The sequence below is a fragment of the Zootermopsis nevadensis genome, unplaced genomic scaffold, assembly GCF_977971745.1.
Source record: "Zootermopsis nevadensis isolate Lab colony 2312 unplaced genomic scaffold, Znev_1.0 Znev_ptg000050l, whole genome shotgun sequence".
In the NCBI taxonomy this organism is placed as follows: domain Eukaryota; kingdom Metazoa; phylum Arthropoda; class Insecta; order Blattodea; family Termopsidae; genus Zootermopsis; species Zootermopsis nevadensis.
This window is the reverse complement of record NW_028259182.1, coordinates 57,082-82,337: the sequence shown is the minus strand read 5'-3', so window position 1 is coordinate 82,337 and position 25,256 is coordinate 57,082. Positions and strand designations below refer to the sequence as shown.

At 36.9% G+C, this 25,256-nt stretch overlaps 2 protein-coding genes across 5 annotated transcripts; one reads left to right on the top strand and one right to left on the bottom strand.

The window, feature by feature from the left end:
- Nucleotides 1–362: 362 nt before the first annotated feature.
- DZIP1 (DAZ interacting zinc finger protein 1) lies at nucleotides 363–25,209 on the bottom strand. 4 transcript variants are annotated; one of them, XM_022061067.2, is made up of 16 exons: nucleotides 24,952–25,209; nucleotides 21,305–21,540; nucleotides 20,255–20,407; nucleotides 18,972–19,175; nucleotides 18,353–18,493; nucleotides 12,559–12,687; nucleotides 11,789–11,924; nucleotides 8,967–9,792; nucleotides 7,267–7,447; nucleotides 6,310–6,520; nucleotides 5,674–5,896; nucleotides 4,862–4,969; nucleotides 4,101–4,293; nucleotides 3,507–3,673; nucleotides 2,847–2,958; nucleotides 363–2,151 (listed from the first exon to the last, which is right to left on the bottom strand). In XM_022061067.2, the coding sequence occupies exons 1-16, from the start codon at nucleotides 25,088–25,090 to the stop codon at nucleotides 1,867–1,869; spliced, it is 3,444 nt and encodes a 1,147-aa protein (XP_021916759.2). In that variant the 5' UTR covers nucleotides 25,091–25,209; the 3' UTR covers nucleotides 363–1,866. The 4 variants fall into 4 exon arrangements, with proteins under 4 accessions (XP_021916759.2, XP_021916762.2, XP_021916760.2 ...); XM_022061070.2 differs by having other exon boundaries at nucleotides 4,110–4,293; XM_022061068.2 differs by having other exon boundaries at nucleotides 12,565–12,687.
- Nucleotides 16,637–17,796, top strand: LOC110828381 (dihydrofolate reductase). The gene has a single exon (XM_087361019.1). The coding sequence runs from the start codon at nucleotides 16,637–16,639 to the stop codon at nucleotides 17,264–17,266; it is 630 nt and encodes a 209-aa protein (XP_087217145.1). The 3' UTR covers nucleotides 17,267–17,796.
- Nucleotides 25,210–25,256: the final 47 nt, after the last annotated feature.

Here is a 25,256-nt window from a genome sequence, read left to right as displayed (position 1 = left end):
TTCAGTGGTGATAAATACTGAGTTAACCATGTACATTCTTTTAAGATTTCGCACAGTGCAACATATTCACACACAGAGCTTTGACAAATGTGTTGTGTTAATAGCAAGTCAAAAGTAGATATTTCCTAGTTTCATGGGAAAGTGTTGTAAGGAAATAGGTGAAAGGGTTATCAAGTTTTGTTCCAGCCTTTGGGTTCCTTTCTTTCTGCATTGCATGAAGAAACTTCATATTGTGCTGATGACAAATTAATTGTCTTCATGAACATGGCAATGGAAATTTTTTGCTTAAGGATTGGAGCCTTAAACATTGCATAGGATGTCACTGTGTTACATTTTCATCTAATTAAATGAACATATGAAAATAAGAACAAATCTTTGCATTTATTAAAATGTGCATTACAGAATTGTGTATCACAGTCATTGTTTTTCAGATTGACATTATGAGTAAAGAAGAATCAATTCATGTTCGTATTGCTTAACATTTATAGCTCTTAAATTCTTCATAGATTATTTTGTGTGGCAAAGCAATGTTCTCATGTGCTGAACTTCTCCATGTAAATAATGGAGGAATGAATTATTTATTTCTAATGGCCAGTATAATGCACATGCTCATTATGTTGTTTATACAGAGATATCAGGTTTTGCATGTATCTTGATATACAGTGCTGCAGCAAAAATGTGTCAGATGCTGTCAAACTTGTCATCATTTAATGTACCTTTTTCATATGTATGAGAGGACAGAAATTTATGTAGTTACTGAAGAACTGCCTTTTCTCATTTCCTTCCTGGATATTTATTAGAATTGTAAATGATAATGCAATATCAGCATAATGAATGACAGTCTCTGTAACCATATGATATGTAAGTGCAATTCATTCTGATATTTGTCCCTACAAAGTTATTTTCATGAACACTGACATTGCCAGTGAGGTCTCCCAGAATCCAGTCTGTGTGATGTAATTCAGACATGAAATATGACATAGCCCCATGCAATAATTTTCAACACTTTCTACATTTTTTAAGGAACAACGTGGTAAATTCTGCATAGCCTGTAGCACTGTGCCTGGTAGTGAGAGGGTGAAGAAAACTGCCCTAAATGGAACTGTTGCTGCATTTATTCCACTTTAGAAGTGTCAGTACAATGTTTATGCACCTGTAGGTCAGTGTCAGTTGTAGTATAAAATTTGGCACTTTATAAACTTCTGTTCCACTAGATTATTAATTTTTACAGTACTTCAAATGGCATGCAGTTTTAATCAGTGCATCTCATGACTCATACTTGTGGAGCAATCTGTGTTCAGATATCTTCCCTTTTTCAGTATGTTTCAGCCCCAACTGTAGCCATATGTTTATTACTTGCAGTAAAGTTAAAGCATGTCCATAATGCTGAAATTCCTGATACTGAGTTTAAACAAAACTATGAAGAAGGGAATAAAGTCTTATGTTTGCAGTAACAGTCATCTTTTTCTTAATCCTGTTTTCATATGACATGGATCATCAATTTCATATGATTCTCTCATTATGTTTCTGTTAAAATCACACGTTTACACAAAATAACACTGTTTCTAAACAGGGTACACTGGCAACATTTACCTGCGAGTGCTGTAGATAATATGAAAAAATTCATAATTAGGTTAATGTTCCTGGCAAAACAAGTTATTTGTGTCATAGATTTTGGCTTCATTTTTTTTGATTTGTTTTGTTAAAGTTATCAGTTGGTAATTGACTTGTGTATGTTACAACACTTTTGTTGTGCAAACACCCATATTTGTTCTGACAATACATTGTGTACGCAGTGAAAATGGACAGATGTCACATTAATGGCATTTTCCAAATGAGGGCTTGTTCTTCATATTATTTACACTCCTATGTGTAATTATCAAAGTCTTCCAGATCCCAATCAGAAAGAGGAAGTTTGCTAGATGTTTGTTGTGTTGCTGTGATAGGCTTGTTGGAGCGAGGTTTAGGGACTGGTGCTGATGTGGTGTTGCTGAGATTTGTATTGTTCTCATGGTTAGTGTCAGACATAAAGCTGTCAAGACTTGGGGAACTTAAATCTGTGCCTTGATACTGTGAACTCTTCTCACTTCCAGTGGAACGAAACATGGCCTCCACACTTCCTGTTGGTGGTTTGGACCTACTCATTCTCAACTGAAACAGAAAGCTTGTTGCTGGAATTGAAAATTGTTTTGCATGAGTTCCTGCAATCTTTGTACTTAAAACTATGCCATACAGTCTCATCTGTGTGCATATAGTTGGGCGAATTAGAAAGTTACTTTCATGAATGTATTTTTGATGTTACAGTTGTGTGCAACACGTCTGTAAAAGTTTCTTTCTGTGGGGTCTCGTGACAAATTTATAGTTCGTTATCTAGTCAAGAAATTCTCATTTATGGAGGCCAAAAGTTAACTACTGTGTTTACAAAAGTGTGCTACTGAACCATGTCTTCAGCCGCATATATCCAGTTCATACCCCAGTTTTGTAAAGTTTATTTTAATAATATTCTACCTACAAATAGGTCTTCCAAATTTTCTTTTCCTGTGAGGATTTCTGTCCAAAACGTTATCTTACTTGATTAGTCTACCTAATAATATTAGATTTTAAAGCCCTCATTATATATTTTCGCGATCCTCCTGTTTATATGTTCAAATATACTCCTCCACACTTTGTTCTCAGACACATCAAAGAGTCTTTACATATATTATTGAAAGGAAAGCTTGTAACCGTAGTAGTTTATTTAGACTTGATTCAGGGAGTATCATCTAATCCTATCCTATAATTTTAAATTGACAAGCACATGCATGCCTTTACACAGCTGTACAGAAAGTAGCATATCACTGAATTACCTGTTCCTCAATGTTCTTGGATATCTGAGCAATCTTAGCACTCTGCTTTGTGCTGAGGTTAATTTGTTCATAGCTGCCAGCATATCCATAATGCTTGATATTGTCAGGTGTCCTGGGAATACACAAGAGAAATAATGTCAGAAATATAATATTTTTAAAGAAAGGTTGCAAAACTCTTTGTACATAGCTGAACCCTATTAATGTGACAAAATTTTAATGTAGAGTCATATATAATGAACAAGATTAGGGTAAACATTATCTGAATTTATGATACATATTATTGAATTATGAAGAAAATACAGTACAGCATCAACAAACAGCCAGTAACAAAAGCACACTAAAGCAACAGTACATCAGATGTAGAAGGTGCATGGTGGGGGGAGTGTGTTACTCATTCTGCTACATGCTGAGTTGACTGTTATTAAAAAGGTGCGTCCCAATACATCACCTTGGATGAAATGGGATATTGGATAATTAGGACTCTACTGTACATACATATTGTTCTGTTTTTGTATATGAACATTTGGTATCCTGAATACTGTTTAAGGGTTTGTTTTAATGAAAGTTTGTACAGTAAAATCTGCTTATAATGGAATCCTGATGGACTTCAGTATTCCCTCTACCATAAGTCTTATGGTGGCCACTACTTCAGTCTCATACCATGGCAGTCTCTTTGTCCTGCTGTTGTCAGCCATTTCATTTTCCTGGTCTACAAACAGAACTCTCTTTTTTGTAATACTGCCAAGTGATGATGACAGTGGTGACTTGAGAACACTCTTGTTTGCTCTTGGAGACTCTTCATCAGATGAAAGATCCCTTGTGATAACCTGAAAAGATTCTCATAGTATTTTATTTGTTTCCAGGCAAAATGCCAGTATATTTGAAAATATTTGCTGGCAAGCATACAGATAATGTTAGTAGACATAATGTAAATTGTAAAAGTAAATGTTTTCATTACATATACCACACTATAAAGTCTATGAGATTTTCTAGAAGCCAAAGTGTAGGAATTTCATGAAGACACATGAATATGCTATCTGCGTGAGAAACTGCAAATTGATGAGTAAAAATCTACTCATAGATTCTGGCAGTGGCCTTGACAGCTTGCTGCTAAGTAAAGTGATGAAAGTTAATGAGCTATGGATTGAGCAGCTATGCTTGTTTATAATGCATAAATGTCATTCAGTGCTACAACATTTTATTTCTGAATGAATTATCTTCCCTCATCATTTCCAGAACTTAATATTGATTTACCTGACTTACACCTAAGGAAGAAAAAGGTTTTTTCTCTGAGTGTGTATGTGGATCTTGGGTATGCTGTAGTGTCTGATGAATGATGGTGTGTTCACTCACATCATCATCTTCTTCTTCTTCTTCTTCTTCCATGGATGAGATGGATGGACTTTTCACATTTTTCTTTCCACCGACTGATTCCGATACTAAAGAACTGTGGAACAGTAGTAAAGTAGTATTCATATTTTGTAAGACCAGACAGTGCATTTAATTAAGGAAAAACAACAAAAGGAAGATATCCAAATAAGACAAATACAGTGAGTCCATGTGTAGGATTATTAGATGGTCAGGACATCATTGAAGGTACTGGTTGGTTGATTTATCATATTTATAATAAACTTTACAATTACACTGGTTATTTGCAGTTGTTTAATACACCATGCAATTAAAATTAAAATTTATAACTAACTTTGCCCTCTATAATAGTCTCATAATTGATGAATGTTCTTCATTATATGGCTACCAAAATTATGTCATGTGAGCCTGTTTGTTAAAACATGGTGCGCTATGTGATGCTAATGTGGTGTTAAGGTACAAGAGCCTTTCAGGGATGTGTTGTGCTGCTAGATACTGAATACTGTGACATGGGCCAATTTTAATTTTGTATGTTTATACTTTTAAATGATTTCATAACAGATGCAACACTATGACCAAGAATTGAAAGGCTACATTTGATTATGATTTTAGTTGTTTTAATTACAGTAGTTACATAGTTATCATACCCTTTCAAAATGCTTCTTGCTGAAATGGAAGTACTGGGTGTCTTAGTGTTCTTGAAAGGTGTTGAAGTCACCATTGTAACATTTGGTACAGCACTTTCTTCAACAGATCTGAGAAAACAGTAGTCATTTCATGTATAGCACAAACTAATATCAGTTAAACAGTTCTGTACAGGAAACTAAGTGCACTAATCTCTTGACATGGACTGGCTTGGTGCCTCATTTTTAATCATGCACTTCACTGGGATTCCAAAAGAGGACAGGGGTACCTTCCCCATCTTGGTACTTTTTATCTCCCACTAGCCAGTAAAGTCAACAGATGGCCATATCAACTTGTGAGACCCAATAAAATGTTTTCAGGCAACAAGCTGCTCTGTCGGTGGAATAAAGCCACAACTGACATAGCTTGTTGTCCAAGAAGATTTTATTGAGTTCAGTCGTCATGAAAACTTCAAGTCTTATATATAACTTGTGAGACATTTGTATGGTGACAGATCTTTCAAGAGTATGCACCTTTATGTAAATAACTTTGTAGGAAAATAACGTGGCAGTCATGCTAAATATTTTGGTGATCATAACTGGTGAATGATTGTAACTCTGCATGAAGTTTATTTAGTGATATTTATGGACACATTTAAACATAGTTATGTAACCTTCAGAACCTTAAAATACACTATATCAATGGCAACAGCTTCTAATATTTGTTTTACGATTCACAATCTGCTTACATTTGCAATTACTTGAGGACTGATTGTCTGCTTGTTTACTTCATTGCCCCCCCACATATTGCAAAACTCATCCAACATATCACACACCTATTGTCAACTTCGCTCACTGTAGCTGGGTTTCCTGATATGACATTTGACCTCTTCCCTGTCTCTGCATTCTTTCTGTGCAGTGCCAAACGTTTCTTCATGATACTGATATTCTGCATCTTTTGCTTGGAAGTAAATGGGTCTTTCTGATGAACAGAAACCATAGCTGTATCTTGACTATTGGCCTTTTGTGAGCCTTCTTCAGAATGGATAGACAGCTTTCCTGTTTTGTAAAAAGGAAAGAAAGAAGTTACATTATTAGTTAGTATTATTATTCTAACATGTCATTGTGTCCTGTTTCATGCAGTGTGGTCTGTGTTAAAGGACTAGAGTGTTTTATTTTAACCTGAAGATATTTTGGTGTCAGTGATATGTGAGAATATTCACTAATGTAGGCAAAAGTCATAGGACTACTTCTTCCTAAGTTGCAAATACATACACACTTAAATGTCTTAAATTATCTATTAACTTATTTTTATTGTTATGCAAAAAGAGCTTAACTCTTGGTTTGTAGAATTTCAGATCTCAATATCTGAAGAAAATGGTGCAAGGAGTTAAATGTATGTAATCACACATAATTCTTGGAAGCTACATTGCTCTCTTTATCCCTTCCCAAAAGTGCCAATTCTGTCTTGCCTGTTGAACGTTTCAGCACTTTGAGGGCCTTTGTCTTCATTTCTGCAGCAAACTTCTTCATTGCCACCTTGTTTTGTTGAGTACTGTCCCTTTGCAGAACTTTCCCTCCATTGTCAGATTTACCTTGCTGACTGTCAGTCTTGGTATTTGACAGACGTCTTTCTAGCTCATCAACGATTCTCTCCCTAATTTTAAAGAACGATTTATGTTTCTGCAAGAGAAAAGTATGAAGAGCACCATAAAGATGACAGCCTTCTGGTATATTGTGCTGTGTAGTCTCATAGCAGTTGACCAGTGTTTCAGAGGAGCTTAATGCCACCATCATCAAGACAGTGAGATTGCTCATTGTCCTGATGATGGAGACAGTAAGCACCTGTGAATTGTCAGTAAACTTTGTTAGACTACACAGAACAATATCTCATAAGGCTGTCATATTCATACATGCTACCATGAGAACTTGAAATTTGACTGAAGATAATCTCATGCATTTGTAAGGTTGGAACTAACCTATATGACTAGCTTGTTTATTTGTTTAACCATGCCTATTAATTTGAATTTAAAATATTTTATATTTAAGGTAGTATGGTAAAACTACATAACTGCATACTGCTTCTGTTTTACGATTTGTACTCCCTAAATTAAAAAAACCTAGTTTAATACATGGTACAAATATAACATGAATCATTGAATATTATTCATAAAATAACATCTGGTGTTGTTTACACATTCAAACTGGCTATTGGAAACTTTCAGTGTAAAAATTCTCTATTACATGAGCATGGTTAGAATTTCTAAGATGCGGGGTTTAGCATTTGTTCATCACCCTGTTTCTCTACCATCTATGTTAGTATTATCCACCCACATAAACCTAGGCCTTGAAAATGTACATAGTGAGTTTGATACAAAATTTAGACTGGATAAGTTTGGAAGGAATTGGTTTTCATTCATTTTCATTACCTTTTCTGCTATGGTCTGGTGATGCTTCAGTGTTGCCATTTTCTGGCAGAAAGTGGCTGCAGGTATACCTTTCCACTCTGGATCAACCCCAAGCTCTCGCAGTCTGCGGTCATGGAGGCGTTGCAGGTTCTTCTTCAGCTCAGTCAGCATTTGAGGCTTTTGCTGCAGTTCATCCTCCAAACTACACATATCATTATCCTGTAAACTAGCTCCATAGAGCAGAATCCTTCTTTACAAGTTAATAGGATGCTCAGGTAGTCAACAAATACCCGTCATTTTGCATTTTACGGAACCAAGGTTTATTAACACTACCATCCTTACCTTGGGCCAGATGATTCCATTCCACACCCTCCAACCCAATTTCCCTAAGATCCATTTTAATATCCTCCCCCTAGGTCTTCCTAGACATCCATTCTCTTCACCTAAAATTCTATATGCATTTGTCATCTCTGCCATGCATATTACATGCCCCACCTATCTCATCCTTGGTTCGATCATCCTAATAATATTTTGTCAAAATAAACAATACAGGCTCCTCATTATGCAGTTTTCTCCAGCTTCCTGTCACTTTGCTCTCAGGTCAAAATATTCTCCTGAGCACCCTGTTCTCAAACACCCTCAATGTGTTCTTCCCTTAACATGAGAGACCAAGTTTCACACCAGTGCAAAACAACTGAAATTATAGTTTTAATCTTCACATGTTTAGATACCAGATAGAAAGACAAAATATTCTGAACTGCTTGGTACCAAGCATTCCCTGAATTTAGTCTACTCTCAGGTTTTTTCATGAATACAATTTTGATTTGTTACCATTATTCCCAAATATTCAGTCTTTACGTATGAACCATCATACCCTCTGACCACTGTATGTGAATTGAAAGTGTTCTGGGTCAGTTACATCCACTATTCGTAACTAATTTTCCAGGTATTTCAGTTTTTTTTGCCAGTCACCATTTCATATAAATCACTATTTGTCTACCATCACCACAGGTGTGTGACAAGCTCAAGTATCCAGTATTTTATTATAATCTGTGTCCTCAGTTGGGGCTTCACCCCTGACCCAGCACTTGGCCAGAACCAGTGTAAATAATTTTGAGTTTTCAGTTAGAGAAATCTCTTTGTATTAGCCAGTACAGATCATAACATGCCTCATAGACAATTCAAGAAAAAAATTAATGGTTTGCCTGATGATTCCTATCAAGTTATTCAAGGTCTGTCTCATGAAACAAGATTACAGTACTATATCTCACTTACAGATGTTATTTGAAAGGGTGAATAAATTTTGGTTAGAAAATAATTTTGTAGCACATAGCATATCAGTTTCTTCTTTCTACGAGGCGTCCGCTTAGTTGTGGGTCATCATACAAAGCCTCTTCCCAAGGGTTTGTAATGTGTTGAAAGCAGTTTCCTGTTCATTCTACTGCCAATTTTCTGGGCCTGTTGCAGCTTCGCCAGATCTACATCTGCCATACTTTCAGGATTCCTCCTGGGCCTTCATAGCTACCTTGGAGGTGCACTAAGTCCTCACTATACATCACCCCAGTAGGCACTCCTCTACTTGACATTGTACCCCTCCCATGATGGGGATGCTGGGGTTGCATATCAGTTTAGTAATCCAAAAGTTGTGGATTCACCTCACAATTAAGTAACCGAGTTTGAGTTATATTGCATTTTAAGTTCAAATACTGAAGTTTTCTTACCTGTGGACAGATGTGACTGCAGGTTCTGTGTCAGTATCTGTTTCTGTTTCATCAGCTGTTGCTTCATCTGATATTGTCTCATCCTTCTCTTCTTCTTCATCTTCACTTTGTGTCACATCATCAACATTGTCTACCCTATCTTCACTGCCACTTGTGATGGGGGTAGTTTCAATTGAAGATAATCCCTGAAAAGCATTAATTTTCCTAATAGGAATTGTGGGAAACCTCTTGGGTGAATCCAAACCAGAATCTTTGGATCCCTGGGGACTCCTGACTTTGCCCTGGTCAATGAGCCCATACATTGAAGTGGTGCCAGTCCTTGTGGTCATTGTTTGATGTGACAAGTCTGAGCTTGAGTCCTCTTGAGGACCCTCAGCAGAATGTTTTGACTCAGATGTGATGTTTCTGACCATTACATTATCTCTAGACAATGGGATGTTCCTTACTGAAACTGGTGTCTTAGACATAGAATGAATAGATTTAGCCTGTGTTTTAACTGATGTTTGTGCAGATTGCCTTCTGTTTACTCTATCTGGTGAATATTTATTGGCATGAATAGCTTTGTCGATTCTGGCGGTGAGTTCTGTGAACGTTACTCTTGGATCTACACTGGCATTTTCACTTGACTGGGGTTGCAGTTCTACAGTCTGTTGTTGTGCACTGTCTGTTTGTTGAATTTGTGTTGAAAGTTGCTCAGTGAGATGATCAACTTGCGTCACTTGGGCCTTCAGTGTCTCATCTTGTCTTACTATATGAGCCATTAATTCCAGAATCCTATTTTCATATTCTGCTTGATGGTTGTTGCTGTGAAATTCTGCAATCATATCTGTTAGGAGAGAATTTACACAGATCAATTTATTGAGACATAATTAAAACAGTAGTGTTCTGTTAAGAACTTATACCATGACAATGCATGGTTTCCCTAGTCTTACAGCTCAACAGTAGTCATTCATATTTTCTTAAAACTGTACATATTTTTGATTAGTAACCGAAACTTCCGCTGTCTTACTACCAAGCCTAATGGAATAGGTTCTGCAAGAATTGCCAAGATGTTAAAAGATTCCTGTGCTAAATGTCAGAAACAGGAAGTGCTGGAAATATGTTGCATGACAGTGACATTTACTTACTCACTCTATGGTGCAGGAAATTCTTTGAAAAGTCAATTGTATATTCGGCTTGTCAAACAATAGCCCACTTTCTTTGTGGAAGCCGAAGGTTCATCACCATGTTCACAAAATGCCACCACCACACTCTGCCCTGAGCCAGCTGCACCCAGTTTGCTCCATTGATTCCTATCTCCGTAAGGTTTTTTTACATTATCCTCTCACCTATGCCTAGGTCTTCCCAACGGTCTCCTCCCTTCAGGCCACCCAACCAATACCTTGTAATGCCCCTCCCTCCCCATGCATACCACATATACCTCCCACCTCATCCTTCTTCATTTAATCAGGTGAGGAGTACAGGCCGTGAAGCTCATCATTATACAATTTTCTCCTTCATCCATCTTCTTCCCTTTGAGGTCCAAACACCATCCTCAACACTACTCAGAGACCCTCAATCCATGGTCCTCCTTCAAAGTGGGAGACCAAGTTTCACACCCATCCAGTACAACTGGCAAAATTACAGTTTTATATATTTTAAAATTTAGATTTTTTTATATGAAACGGGAGGACAAACAATTTTGAACTGAATGATAAAAATTCCCTGAATTTAATTTTAATTAATTAATATCCTCTTGATTTCATCATGAATGTCATTTTGACTTGTTAGTGTTGTCCCCAAGTACTTGAATTTTGTCACACTTTCGAATGATTCATTAGGTATCCTTATATTCTGGTTCTGTCCTGAATTCTGATGACAAGACTTTGTCTTTTCTGCATTTATTTATAGTTAAACATCCCTATTAGCCCTTAAGAGTGTTTGTGTGTTCGCTCTTATAGTACCCCAACAGATTAATATCATCAGCATAGACCAAAGCTGATGTGTCCTATTCAATCCCAAACTGCCATGATTTTCTTGGACTTTTCTGATGGCATATTCTAAGGCAAAACTGAAAAGCAGCGGTGATGGAGAAACTCCGTGTTTTAGACCATTCTGATTAGGAAGTGTATCGGACAAATGTTTACCTAAACAGTGACATTTATTAATGTACATATTTGTCGCATGCAGCAGAAAACCAGAAACCAGCCTCTAACCATCAATCAACTGCATTTAGCTCATTGTTGAGGATATTAGATAAGAATTCTTACTTATGACAAGAGTTTACCTTGAATTTGTGTTATCTTGCTCAAAACTTAGTCACAGACTCTTGAAACTTAAGTGTGTTTTGAATTAATGATGGTAAGGTTAAATTGTCATCAGAACTTGAAAAATATAGTACCTCTGCACTACTATAGTGTTCAAACTTACTAGTTCGACAGAATGGTTGTCAAACTCACAAAATCTGAAGTTCCCTCAAAGTGATTTGAGGCTCCTCATCCCATTAAAATGGCTTGCAATGTGGTATGGTAGTTTAAAAAATAATGAACCTTTATGCTGTCTGTTTAGTACTTTTTCTATTAAATTGTATGCAATTTAATGTGGATTTTTATAATGATTTATTTGCATTATAATATTCCATTAGCCCCAATTATAAAGCATTGTGGCCTCCTGGGTAGGGGGCTGCTATTCTTACTTTGGGAATTGCTAGTCTAACAGATAACTAAACCTCTTCATATACTTGCAAGACCATCACACACACACACACACACACATACTTGTTGCATGTCTTGACTATGTTGCCACCATCTTAATCCAGTTTGTTGCAAGAGTTCATTTCTTACCTGTGGCCTGATCCAGCTGTGTCCTGAATTCTTCCAATTCTCTCTTATGCTCAGTCTCCATTTGCTTAAGTTTTGACTTCCAGAACCTCTCTTGCGCCTCCATACGACTCTGCATGTTCTCCAGGTCTGGTGTTGACTGTAACATATTCCATACCTTATTCCAGAACATTTGGGTCTGTTATGTTTCATTCATCCTGTTAATCCTTTGCTTCCTTTTGAATTGGTAAACCTTATCATACAGTGCATTCGCTGACAAATTTGAACAGAGCCGTCACTTCCTGGCTGGAACTGCATGATACACTTCCAAACACTGAGATTTTCCCAATACAAGTAAAGTATTGCTTCATGAAAAATAAAATCAACTTGCCTGTGTTATAGCCATTCCTGTCAGGTGCCAGTAAGTGACAGATGCATCTGTTTTATCACTGAATGCACTGTATTAATTGCAAAAACAGTTCTTTCTTAAGAGAATAATATTTAAGTAGCGGATATTTTATGAACTAATTTTGTCCATGTAACCTTTATTGTGGAATTTAAGACTTGCAATCATCGCTATGTACATGAGGTGGAATTCCAGTTATTTGTTTCTGCTGACAGCGTGATTACTGTAAGCAGGAAATGGTGAATGGCAGCCATTATAATACCATGGATCGATCACATTTTCTTACTTTTATTATAAACCTAACCACATTAATAGTTCCTTATATAGTATATAATTTTAAGATGACCCTGATACTGAGATTCTTAGCAGTTATAGTTTTGTTAAATACCTCTACCTGTCCACTGAGCTTTTCTCGCAGAGAGACAAGCTCTTTGTCTTGCTTCGTTATTTGCTCTAAAAGCTCTGCATTTGATGGTGGTGTTGGCTCTCTTGATTGTTGTGAATGTTCCTTTAGTCTCTGTTATGGATATGCAGAAAGCAAGGAATCCAAATTAACATGGGATATGAATTAAATAAATGTGTACAGTAAGTTAATGAGTGATAAATTTGACTACTGAATTAAGCCAACAAAGTTTGCTTCCAAATGATACATTATTTCAGGTACAAAATATCTGAGACCCTGTTTTTAACCATCTCACTGTCAAGCCTAGTGCTGTAGCTTGCTATAGCTTACACAAGAATTTCTAGACTATTCTGTAAAAAAGTTGCTCAGTCTCACATAAGAAGCTGAAAGTGTTAAAGAAAATGCTAGGTTGCGCTTTTTGTGTGTGTGTAACAATTAGTGCCAGGACATGAATGAAACATGGGAAAACAGAAGAAGCCTCAAAGAAAACTTGGACCTAATGGAGACAGAATGGGAATTGACATGTATTGTGCAATGTATAATATTGTTAAGGGTACCAAGTTGAAGACGTTGTGGTAGGGAGGGCATGTAGCACGTGTGGACGTTGTGATACACACACAGACAGACAAAGTAGCATTATGATAGCAAAACTTCATGAAATTTATCAACAGACATACTTGGCCATATGGCTGACACGTGAAAAATCATTCTGTGATGTATGTGACATAATTCATAAACAAATGCCAGTGATACACAATTCTAATGTTTGGGCTGTTCTACAGAGGACTGTCAGTACTATCATTGATGCATAAATATACATTTATTTGGCCTGTTTTTCACTGAATAATAATTCCGTTTCTTTTGTCAATTCTGTTTTATAAATTCGACTTTTGTCTTACTAACGTAAAGGGACTAAATGTGTTTAATTTTGTTTGCACGCACGTATAAACATAAGTGTTACCAAGCATGTCATCAGTTGATAGTTATCTAGGTGATGAAGAAAGTCCCTCTTGTTATGAAATGTGCAAGCTTATCAATATGCTTAAAACCATTCCATTACACAATGCCCAGAATCAGAGTAATCCTGTTCATAGCTGTTTACAGTGGTTAATCCTGGTCTATAAATCTGATATTGAATTCTCCAGCAGTCACATCAGAATACTAAGGTATTTCGATGATGATGAGCCACTATTGTGTATCAAAACGTGTATGCACATGTGTATATATGTACATGCATGCATACATATATATACATACATACATATGCACCTCCAATTTAGTAGGCTGGTGGTGCACTGCTAGACAGACTGGAGCATTTGCCACTGTATATTTCTCTAATATGCATTTAAATATCCTCCACTCTGTCTTCAAAATTGTGTCTTCCCTCGATATATTCCTTCCAAATTTTTATGCATTTTTATGTTTTCTCTATTGTGCTACATGTCACACCCATCTCCATGTGTTATTGATTAACAGTATAAGGTAAGAAATACATATTACAAATGGTCATTATTTTTTCCTTTTACACAACTATGTGTCATTTCACAGTGACATATTTTGACATCCACTGTGTCATCTTCAGGCCATATATTTATGTATTAACCTATTCAGTGTGCCATTGAGAAGGGCAGTAAATTAAATACAGCCTGAGGATTACACAGAAATGTCAAAATATGTTGCCATGAAGTAATATATTGTAAAAAATAATTGTGTATGTGGAAATGGAATGGAATAAAACACTTTCAGTCTCTGTTCTCCACAATCATACATTTGTTATTTTAATCTTTTTGACACATTTATTAAATTATTTAAAAATGCCTATTTTTTCTGCACCTATCATGAAGATACATTAATTCCAGTAATTTACAGGTAGTGTAGTTTTCATCTGTGAATTAAAAGAATTAACGTACTCATAAAATTATTCTTATTATTCCCAGAAGTAGATCAGAAACCATGTTTTTAGAATGACCTCAACAAGTGTTATTGGCATGACTTTCACTTTCACACTTCAGTTGTTAACTGATGTTTGCAGGAAATGCTATAGCTTTGTTTTGTCAGCATAAATTTTATCAGTAGGCTGTAATAAATGTTGTTTAATGCACATTCACTATTGTCTGTGATACTGGTGTAGGGAATAGAGCTGGGGAATTATGAAAATGGCTCTCTGACTTTAACACAATGTAGTATTGTATGTTTCTAGTTAATTAATTGGGGATTATGTATCAGATTCCAGTGTTTCAGCAGAACACCTTGCAACACTTTTGATGTAAGTACATATACCTAGATCTTAAACAGATAAAATAAAAACTAATGGAACAGTGAAAATATATTATTCATGGAGGACATTTTAAATGAAATTAATACTTGGGAGTCATTTGCAACAGAATGTCCACATATGTTATCCAATAGTTGCAATTAGTTTTGCTGTATCTATCCCCTAGTCTGCTAACACATAATATTGCTGTTGAGACTGAACAGATTTTATTACAGTAGACTTGTGATAAAAGCTGAGGCCATGTGATATTTTTGACCATGTCAGCCAGTCAGAACTATCACTTCACTTGAATACTATAAGTTTTAAGAACCTGTTTAGTATGTTTTAATAGAATAATGTCACACAAAGGTAGTCTACCAAAATGACAGGAACATTTTATGCCATACATTTCTTTAATTGTAAACAAAATTCTTAGAAAAACAAGGGAAGTGATCAGTTAGGAAAGCATGCATAAAGATTTCAGATTAAAATGACTGAAGTGGGATCCTGCAGTAAGTTTGTGAGGAATCTTTAGCTTCCATAACAACAGTTAATCTCTTGAACAAGTGAAATATCAGCTGCTCAGACATATGGGCTTAGTTCCATTTCTTAAATACTGTGACCACTTTTTGAGATGAAGTCATCAAACAACTAAGATTTTTGAATCAGGATAAAGGCAATAAAATGAAAACTCATACATAGTTTTTTGATTAAAGAAAGAAATAACATCAGAAATGAACAATCAAATTTTCATTATTAGTAAATGATTAGATAGTGTTATAAATTATTATTAAAATACAGAATGTCACAGCTGAGTGGTTACAACTCCTGTTTCATATTCATGAGGCCTTTGCTATCCTAACTGATATTTGTCATCATTTTATTCATTCTGTCCAGACAGATGCCAGGCTAGTTATGTTTGCTTCCTTCCATATCTCTTCCAGTTCATTATTCACTAACCACCTATCATCTGACACTATTCTGAGCAATCAAAGGCATTAATTAAACAAATAAATGCATTAAGAGGATTGTAGTCTATGATGTTAATATTGAATGAAAGTGAAATAAAGTTACAAAAAGGAAAAGTATCAGCATAACTTATCTCTGCCATGTATCACAATACTAACCATGTATTGACCTAGGAATGTAGTTCCCTGCAAGATAGAATAACCAACAAACCGAGTGGTGGCAGAACCCAAATTCTGCAACACTGCTGACACAACACCCTGCCACTGGACATATTTCTAAATCATGTGTACTCATTTTATATCTTCACAGTCTATTTCATGAATGTATTGTTCTTTAATAGTATCCTTTAATAATTTTCTTAGTTGTATGAAAGACATGTTTCCAGAATTCTGAATGTGTTTACTGTCTCCTGTATCTGAGCTATATGTCCAACCCATCTTAAAACTCCTCAGTGTGATTATCCTAACAATGAACTGTATAAATCACAAGTTCCTTGTATGATATTCCCCACTTCATCCCTGTTGGGTCATTATGGCCTTTCCACTTTCTTATTTAAATTAATACACTGGCAAGAACATTACATATTTTTGGGTCCAACTTGGGCTCTGAAATATGGTTATCATCTTGGTATTTTTGTAAGCACCAAGATTTTGCTGTATGATGGATTTCAGTAATGTTTAATATTGTCAAACTGCTGCTGTGCCATGAAACTGTAGCAGAGAACTGGAACACTGATTGAACTGTGCCATTCCTGAAAAGATTTTTCTCACTGAAAATTATATAATTTACTTGAGATTTCCATACTGTCTTTTGTACTTTCAGATCAAGCAACGTGAAGCAATGGAAACCTGGACCCCTGTTAAGCTAAATCTCATCTCTGCAGCTGACCAAAATATGGGCATTGGCTGGAATCAGAAACTGCCATGGCAGATTCCCTCAGAATTCCACTACTTCCTTGAGATGACTACCAAACCTCGTGTTACTGGCAGCAACCGTCAGAATGCCGTCATAATTGGTCACCGTACTTGGGAAACCATGGATGCATTGACCTCCAAACCTCATCCTGGTGCCTTAAATATTGTTTTAAGTAGGTTCAACCCACCGGAACCATTGGCATATCCCAACACAATTGTATGTGCCTCACTGGATCAGGTAGTGAAGATGTTATCAACAGATCCAGAATATGAAGGTTTGATAGACACAGTGTGGGTGCTGGGTGGGGCAGAGGTCTATCAGACAGCTCTCAAATCACGGTTCTTCCATCGGCTGTACCTGTCTAGGATTCGAGCTGTTTATCCTTGTGATGTGTTTTTTCCAGAAGAGTTTGATGAAAACTTACTCGTTAGAGTCAGTGATGACAGAATTGGTGACAGCAGGGTTCTAACTGGTGTCCAGAAAGATGATGCAACTGGTGTAGAGTTTGAAGTCTGTGTTTATGAGCAAAGGGACCAGGATAGCACATCTCTATGAGACACTGTTCCAGTAGTGCTCATGAAACACAACAGAATAAAAATTATTGTGTGGTGGTGTTGAATTCATTTCATATTCAAATTGTTTTTGATGGTACAAGAGATTTCATAAGAAACCCAGATTTAATGTTTTGTACACAGATTAATTTTGTTTTACATCAATCCTCTTACTACACTACAGCCTGTGCAAGTTTTTGCGGGTTGTTTTGTAAATACTGAGGAGTCTGTGCCCAAGATATAAATCGGAAAGTGTCAGATATAGAATATTTTACACAATAATATATTGTTTTAATGTGTATTGTATTTCAATGCATAGTTTTCACACAGTTATTAAACACTTTTGCTTGGATGTGTGACTTACATGAGAATTTATAAAAATGAAACCTCTTCAAAAAATCTCGGTAGGAATAAACCTGGGTTAATTTTAGAGACTACAAAAGAGAAGGGTGGATAATGGTGATGGGTGGTCTTTATGGATGACAAGAAATGAGAATAAATGTCCTAAAATTAAATACTAAATACCAACACACAGGTGAAATGTATTTATTCTCCATTCATGCTTAATAACCACTGCATTCAAAGTGACTAGTGTATAATCTATTCCATCTTTCTCATTCCCTAATTTTTTAGTGCCAAGCTCAGAATTTTTGGCATCATTTCTTTTTTAAATTAAAAAAATTGAAAACCAAAATATTATAAAAATTATGCTGGATAGCTGTTACAGAGCAAACATTTTCAAATTAATGGAAACTCTCCGGTACAAACTGGTATCTGTAACTTAGACTGTCCTGTGGAATTACTGTGTATATGTTTTTGTTTGGGGAAGTAACACAGAAACATTTTCTTTGTAAAGCAGTTATTTAAAATCCAGATTTATGTTCTTTACACACGAGAAAAATTATTTACACAAGTAAGTTGAACCACAGTCCATCAAAACACTCCTGTTATGATGATACTGTAAAATGTGATTCAATAAAGATGGGGACATGAGACTTGTACAAACATCTACAATTTCTAAACATGCTTGGCTACGGCTTCTAACAGTCCTTATTGGAAACTTCAAACTAATAAACATGTGAAGCTGTACCTTAATCTCATTATAAAATACAGTCTTCAGGTCAGCAATCTCGTCCAGGTACTTGCGCTGCTGTTCCTGCTGCCATTCCTTCATTTGTCTCTTCTCTTCTTCAGACCAATCATCACCCCTACTCTGAGCCTCTTTCTTTCCCTGTGATCACCAAGGGTATTACACATCTGAATTTGCATAATAATGTCTAAGTTAGTGTGAAGGATTAGCTGTCATAAACCTTTTCATGTGCAGGTAGGTATAGGTATTCTTTACATTCTCATTTGAGATTTGTCTTGTACTGTACACTTTTGTGTTTGTATGCTAACCATAATCATTAGATCCAGTAATCATCCAGACTTGACCAGTATTGCTAATGAAAGTAAAAGTGCACTTACATGCTGAAAAAATAAATGAGGATTTGTGATTTATATACTACATTGTCTTTAATTTTAGGTGTTATTTAATGACAGTTCTACCATTCATATATATCTGCTGTTGGAAAGTATATCACTTTGTTTTAATTGCAACAATGAAATTAGAAATTTGTTAACAGTTTGCTACTGGAACTGTACTTGAGTTTGATTTCATACATACAATTATACTGCACAGTATTACAAAGTGTGAAATCTGTGTTAACCTCCATATTTTGGCTTGACTCCTTTTGCAGTAGCCTCTCTGTGTTATTGAGTCTTTCCTTCAGCTCCTTTATCTCTGACTGCAAGCGCTCAGTCTCACTGCACAGTTGAGCAGGCAACTGCATGAATGTTGTGTCAGGGTGACGCCTCATGTGGTGTGCCTCCAAGTATCCAGCAGTTAGAAATGTCTTTCCACAGTGGGGGCACTAATGAAGAAATTGTGATCAATTCTTGAAGCCACAGCATTTGGCAGATAAATTATTTAATAAAAATAACTGGTTAAATCTATTTAAAATTAGTAATTAAACCAGAGGCGGTGAGGTTTCGGGTTTTCACGGAAGGAAATATGAAGATGGCTGTCTTCTGAGATGTTGTGCTATGTCGTCTGGTAGAATTGTAGAATTTCAGAGGTCATTGCTGCCTCCATCATCAGGGCAATCATCAACCTGATGATGGAAGCAGCAAACACATCTAAAATGTCAGTAAACTTCTGCCAGATTTCACAGCACAACATCCCAGAAGACAGTCATCTTCACTGGCAATGATTATTATGATAGAGTAAATGGCATAAATGCCAGGAAAATATGTACTGATACCAAATAATCATACTCTATATTCATCGCCCTGATGACGGAGGCAGTATGACCTCTGAAACGTTGGTTAACATCGACCAGACTACACAGCGCAACAACCCAGAAGACGGAAATCTTTACCTTGTGTTGTTTCCTTCCTAACCCCTCCCAATCTTCATATGCATTTTGTTCTTCTAGCCCTGTAATTCCAAACTCCACAAACCCCTCCTTGAACAAACAGAATATGTTTCTGTTTTCTCCTTTGCATGTCCTTATCTCTCCTGTTAGTTATTCACTCATTCATGATACTAAACATTCACAAAGGTGTTTCATAAATTACTTTCCCTCTGAAAAGGAGCAGATACTGTACACCTTAGTTATGCATTTGGAATAGGCAATGGAAATTAAAATAGAATGCCTCCATATATAATTTTTATGAATCTGTCTTACTGTAATATTGGCACACAAAATGATGTCACTTCTCTCCCAACCAACCCCCGTAAAGTTTGCCAACCACATTTTGGGAACTACTATTCCTGATAAGTGAAACTTGTGCATAATGGCCCACTGAACAAAGTCATTGACAAAATATCTTCCTTAATACATATTTAAAATGTTGTCCTAAAAGTTTTGCAATGATCCCATGAAGAGTGTATCAGATATTTTGAAATCTGAGACAGCCACAAAAAGAAACTACAACAATGGTGCCTCACCTTGAAGAAATTTGGGACTTCCTCCCCGCTGCTAGTTCGAAAGTGCTGTTTGTGTCGTTGAATTTCAGTTGCATTCATTTCCTTTAACCTTTTCTTTAGATTCTTCATTTCATCATCTTTATTCTTATACTCTCTTTTTAACTTCTCCACCTCCTGTCAATTTAAATCATATTTGTCATGTATAAGTACAGGTACACTTAATGCAAGGATCAAAGCAGGCAATGATGAAAGGTAGTGCATACTTCATCTACACAGTAAACCAGGGGTTCTCAGCCTTTCAAGATGTGGGGCAACGTGCATGCCTCAAGATCATAAATGACAACAGTTTATTGACACTTCATAGCAGTTTATTAGAAATGCCTACTTACTATCACAATTTCACAGATTTTCCTTAACAACTTTGTTTTATTTTTATTAAATACTTGCTTAAGACACATGTTTGTAAATATTTTTCCATTATACAGAATGGCACAACACTACATAAATATATGTGGTCCACGTGCATAACTCCTGCTGCAAACTTTCTCATTATGGAATTTATTGGGCAGAACATTTATATAAAACTGGACAAGAATCATAGAACATCCAAACTGAACAAAAACAATTTCAAAGATTAAATATATCTTTCACATTATATCTTGGATGTGATATGTCATAGATACAAACAAAAGATATCCCTCAATACTGGAACTGTTTTAAACAATTTTCAATGGTAACTAAATAAATGATATACTAATTAGAATTGTTTAATTATTGAATGTCCCTAATCTGTAAAACTTATAAATAAAATCGCAGTGTTTTGCTGAACAAACCTGTGTTAAATGAGGATTAATCTTTTGTTTTTGTGTACAGTATAGATTTCACAGATTCAGTCTCGATACCTTTCGATCACGCCTGACTATAGGAGAAACTTTACAGTGATGAGATGTAAAGAGATTGAGGGAAGGTTGAAAAGAAAATGGTAATGGAGGTGACAACCTGAATGTAACTGGGGCAGATACTTTTTATTAAAACATTAACAGACAGAATTAGAACAGAAATTTGTAAAACCTTCAGATGTTTCTTCAAATGTTGATGCTCCAGCTCCATGCAATTATACGCATGTTGTTCAGAATACATCAGGTAATCAACAGAGAGTTGTGCCAATTTAAACAACTTCACAAAATTGGGATCCAGTATCTTCACATCATATTCACTGTCAAGATTGTAATTTATAATACTGATGAGGTTCTCTTGCAATGACACAAGATCTTTTTCCTGAACCAATCTGTCAATGTCTATTGTACCTGAAATAGAAAATTAATAGCAAGAATTCATCAAATGTTGATAAAATGATATTCTGTATATAAGTTCTAATATTGTTTTCATATTGTGCTAGAATAATCACCTGCCCCAAGTGCACAACATTGTCCCTTATTTAAATTTCTTATTCTGATGTCTTGAGGTCTCTAGGATGCATGAATTAAGTTTTGTCAGTTAGTAACTCGTCCAATGTTTTGACAGGTAAAAAGAATAATGAGAAACATATTAAGACAAAATATGAAGTGAACAAATATGGAGTATATTAAATTTATGTAGCAGTACAAGTTAGTGATGCACTGACATTAGCCTCTTCTACTCAACTTCACATTCCCATGGCATATCCTGTTTTTATTGAAAAGGTCTCTGATGTTTGAGTCACAGCAGGACAACTGCCACATCAGTACTGGATGAAACAGAGCCTGTCCAGAAGCTTTAAATGTAGCAATCCTAACAAAGTATTGTTCTTGTGGCTAACAGCTAAATTGTGGGACTTCTGACAGTTTTCAAGGTGTTGTAAACAGAACTACACTATAATTTGAGGTTTTCACAGCAGTGAGTATGAAGATTTCTGTCTTCTGGGTTGTTGCGCCATGTAGTATGGTAGATGAACACTTCTATCCTCTCCTCAAAAACCGGCTACATGGATCGGTTAATCAGGGAAGCCATCGAGATCGAACTTCATCCTGATAACTTTAACAGGGAAGATGGACTTCACCTGAGCCGGTCCTGGAAGCCTCTTATCCACACACTCCGAGGACTCCGAGAACGAGCAAGAGTGCGCCGCCAGAACCAACTAGACCACTAACTGGGCCCTTTTCAGGGCCCTTATCCATACAACCAAACTCACCTTTCTCTCTCTACTTTCTCTCCCTCTCCCACTCTCGCCCACGTGCTACCATTGGTCCACTCCCATACCTGCTCCCATTGGCTCGGGGCAGGCTACACCTTTCACTTCCCTGCCTATAAATCCAACTCCTCACACCCTATTGGCATATTCATCGCCCTGATGACGGAGGCAGTATGACCTCTGAAACGTTGGTTAACATCGACCAGACTACACAGCGCAATAACCCAGAAGACAGAAATCTTCATATTCACCGCTGTGAGAACCTCAAGTCTTACATAGATGAACATTCATTGCTCTGATGACGGAGGCAGTATGACCTCCGAAACGTTAGTAAACATCTACCATACTACATGGTGCAACAACCCAGAAGACAGAAATCTTCAGAACTAGACTGGATTATAAGGAATCTTGTTTTATAGTATCTGTTACAAGCCTCAGTAGCCCTAATACTGAAAATGATGATGATGAATGAGTATTATATCCATGCTATGAAAGGAGTATGTATTCACAATATGTATCCATATTAGAAAGCTTGTAAATTACTTACTTTTCTTATTTCCTGAATTATTAACAACAAATATCATGCAAGAAGATAGTAGGCTAGAAGCAGAGGAATGTCAAGTTTCAGTTGGCAAGGCATGGCTAAAGGAAGCCCATGGGCTAAGTTCCTGGGGCAGCAAATGCAGTTCCGTGGGTAGCTAGCTCTGGTCTAAAGCATAATGGTGGAAGCCCAGTATGCAAAGGTATGGATTTTGAAAACCTGGGGGAGGAAAAGCCCCTGGAGCAGTGATCCTAGTGCAGGCTTAGGCCCAGGTTTGTAAAGTTGTGCTGGTGTCAACCCTTGTTTGTAGCAAGATTGGCAGGAAAATTTCTAGGGTTTTCCCAAGCAGATGCAGGATCCAGAGGTGACCTACCCCTTGTGTGGTCAAGCTTATGGTAGGCACTCTTAGCAGTAGTGTTGGAAGTCCTGTGCCCACTGACGGCAAAATAGATTTTGAAAGCCTGGGTGGGCTAGGCAGAGAAGAAGCATGTTAGGGTAAACACCAGGGAACAAGAATGTTAGGGAAAGGCCTGGTGTTAAGTCTCATACATTAAAAATTTGCCTTGAAGCAGCAATGAGGGGTATTTCCTGGGGACATACCCAGGTGGGCATGGTCCCGAGGTGGCCATGCCCCTTTGGGGTAGTCCTGGTCTTTTAAAGCTCAGGAGTTTCCAAGCCAGTAAAGACAGAGCCCAAAAAGGAGGTACAGCTATAGGCAAAGCCGGGGGGGGGGGGGGGGGGGGGCAGAAGGAACCCTAATATCGCAACTACCTCGGTTTGCTTTCCCCCCTTGGAAAATACCAGGGTTTTGGCTAGTTAGATAGACAGGAAGAAGTTACACAAAATAAAACTACTGAACACTGAATGTTTGAAAAAGTGACTGGATAATGATCATCAAGAATCAACATAACATACAGGATGCTATACTATTATATTATATATTATTATTATTATTATTTAGTGCTCTGTCTGACGTCAGGTCCATATGAACAGGATCCTTCCATCCTTTTCTCGGACTGGGACCTGTTCATAAATGTTCTTGGCAGATGATCCAGAAGTGGTTTGCCATTGCCTTCTTCTCTGTGTGAATGGAGTAATTGTTGGGATGCCACGGAGAAACCGGGGAAGCCCCCGGAGGAAAACTCTGTGTTGCCTAGACCACGGCCTTGCCCAACACAAGTTATAAATTCGGGCACCGCCAGGAATCGAACCCGAGACCCCAGGATTATAAGGCCAGCGTTCTAACCGCTAGACCACCGTGGCTCTTGATGCTATACTACAGAACCATAAGATGTCCTTTGCTCAAGCTAGAGTATTAGGAAAAGTTAGAAATGGATGACACAACTTGGAAAATGATCCTACTTTGAATGACTTCAAACACAATAAATCCTCCAGACTTATTGAACTGAAACGAATCAATGTTGTGCCCAATGAAGGAGTTGGTGTTGGCATTTTTGAGGACTGTAGAAAGTTAGGCACTTGTCTGCCTACCTTAACATAGCGTCTACCACATTTTGAAATATAACACTGATAACCCTAGCAGCAATATTATGTCACATTACACCAAACTTCGAAGGTAAAACTAAAATGCACTTACTGCAACAGTGAACTTGAAATGCTAAAAATAGGAATATTCATTATGCCAGTTCACTTCTATCATGCCAGTTTAAGAGTTTAATTAATGTACAGATTACAATATGCTGCGCCACCATGTCACATGCTAAGTCATTAATGATCCCACTTAGTTACACCTTCATGATTTGGTATGGTCACATTAGACTTAGGCAATACTTAATCAGCACTTCTATCTGATGAAATAATAAATATTAAACTATGTGCCATGTGACAAAGTATTGATGCTAGAGACTTTATGCTGAGTAGATTAAAAGGAAAAGAGAGGGGAAAATACCATGGAGTTCGTGCATAGGTGTGTGTGGTTAATTTTATGCAGCTCCACTGCTGCATAAGAGTGCACAGTACGTAATATATTGCATGCATTTTACACACCAATTTTGTGCCAGTCCACTCTGCCCCTTCGCAAACTAAAATTGAAGCCCATTTCTTTAGCAATCCTTGGAAAATCTTTCGGGCCGTTCGATCTAATACCCGTCATTCTATCAGCACTACACACACATATGACAGTCATGTAATAGTTCCTAACCTAAAAACAAATTCAAATGGCGGTTTTTGTCGCCCATAGCAACGCTACGCCAACATTGCCGCTATGGTATACAAATTTCCAACGAGGACAACATCAAAAGAAGTTCCGTGCATCTCAAATAGTGGGAGAAGGCCACAGATACTCTCGGCAT

Bases quoted from the DNA above. Each gene is read 5' to 3' on its own strand.
- LOC110828381 (XM_087361019.1), top strand. From the start codon at position 16,637: ATGGAAACCTGGACCCCTGTTAAGCTAAATCTCATCTCTGCAGCTGAC.
- DZIP1 (XM_022061067.2), bottom strand. From the start codon at position 25,090: ATGACTGTCATATGTGTGTGTAGTGCTGATAGAATGACGGGTATTAGA. The intron at 4,294-4,861 runs GTATGATAACTA...ACTGTTCCACAG, and splicing joins GCAAGAAGCATTTTGAAAGG to TTCTTTAGTATCGGAATCAG. The intron at 2,152-2,846 runs GTAATTCAGTGA...TTTCTGTTTCAG, and splicing joins CCAAGAACATTGAGGAACAG to TTGAGAATGAGTAGGTCCAA.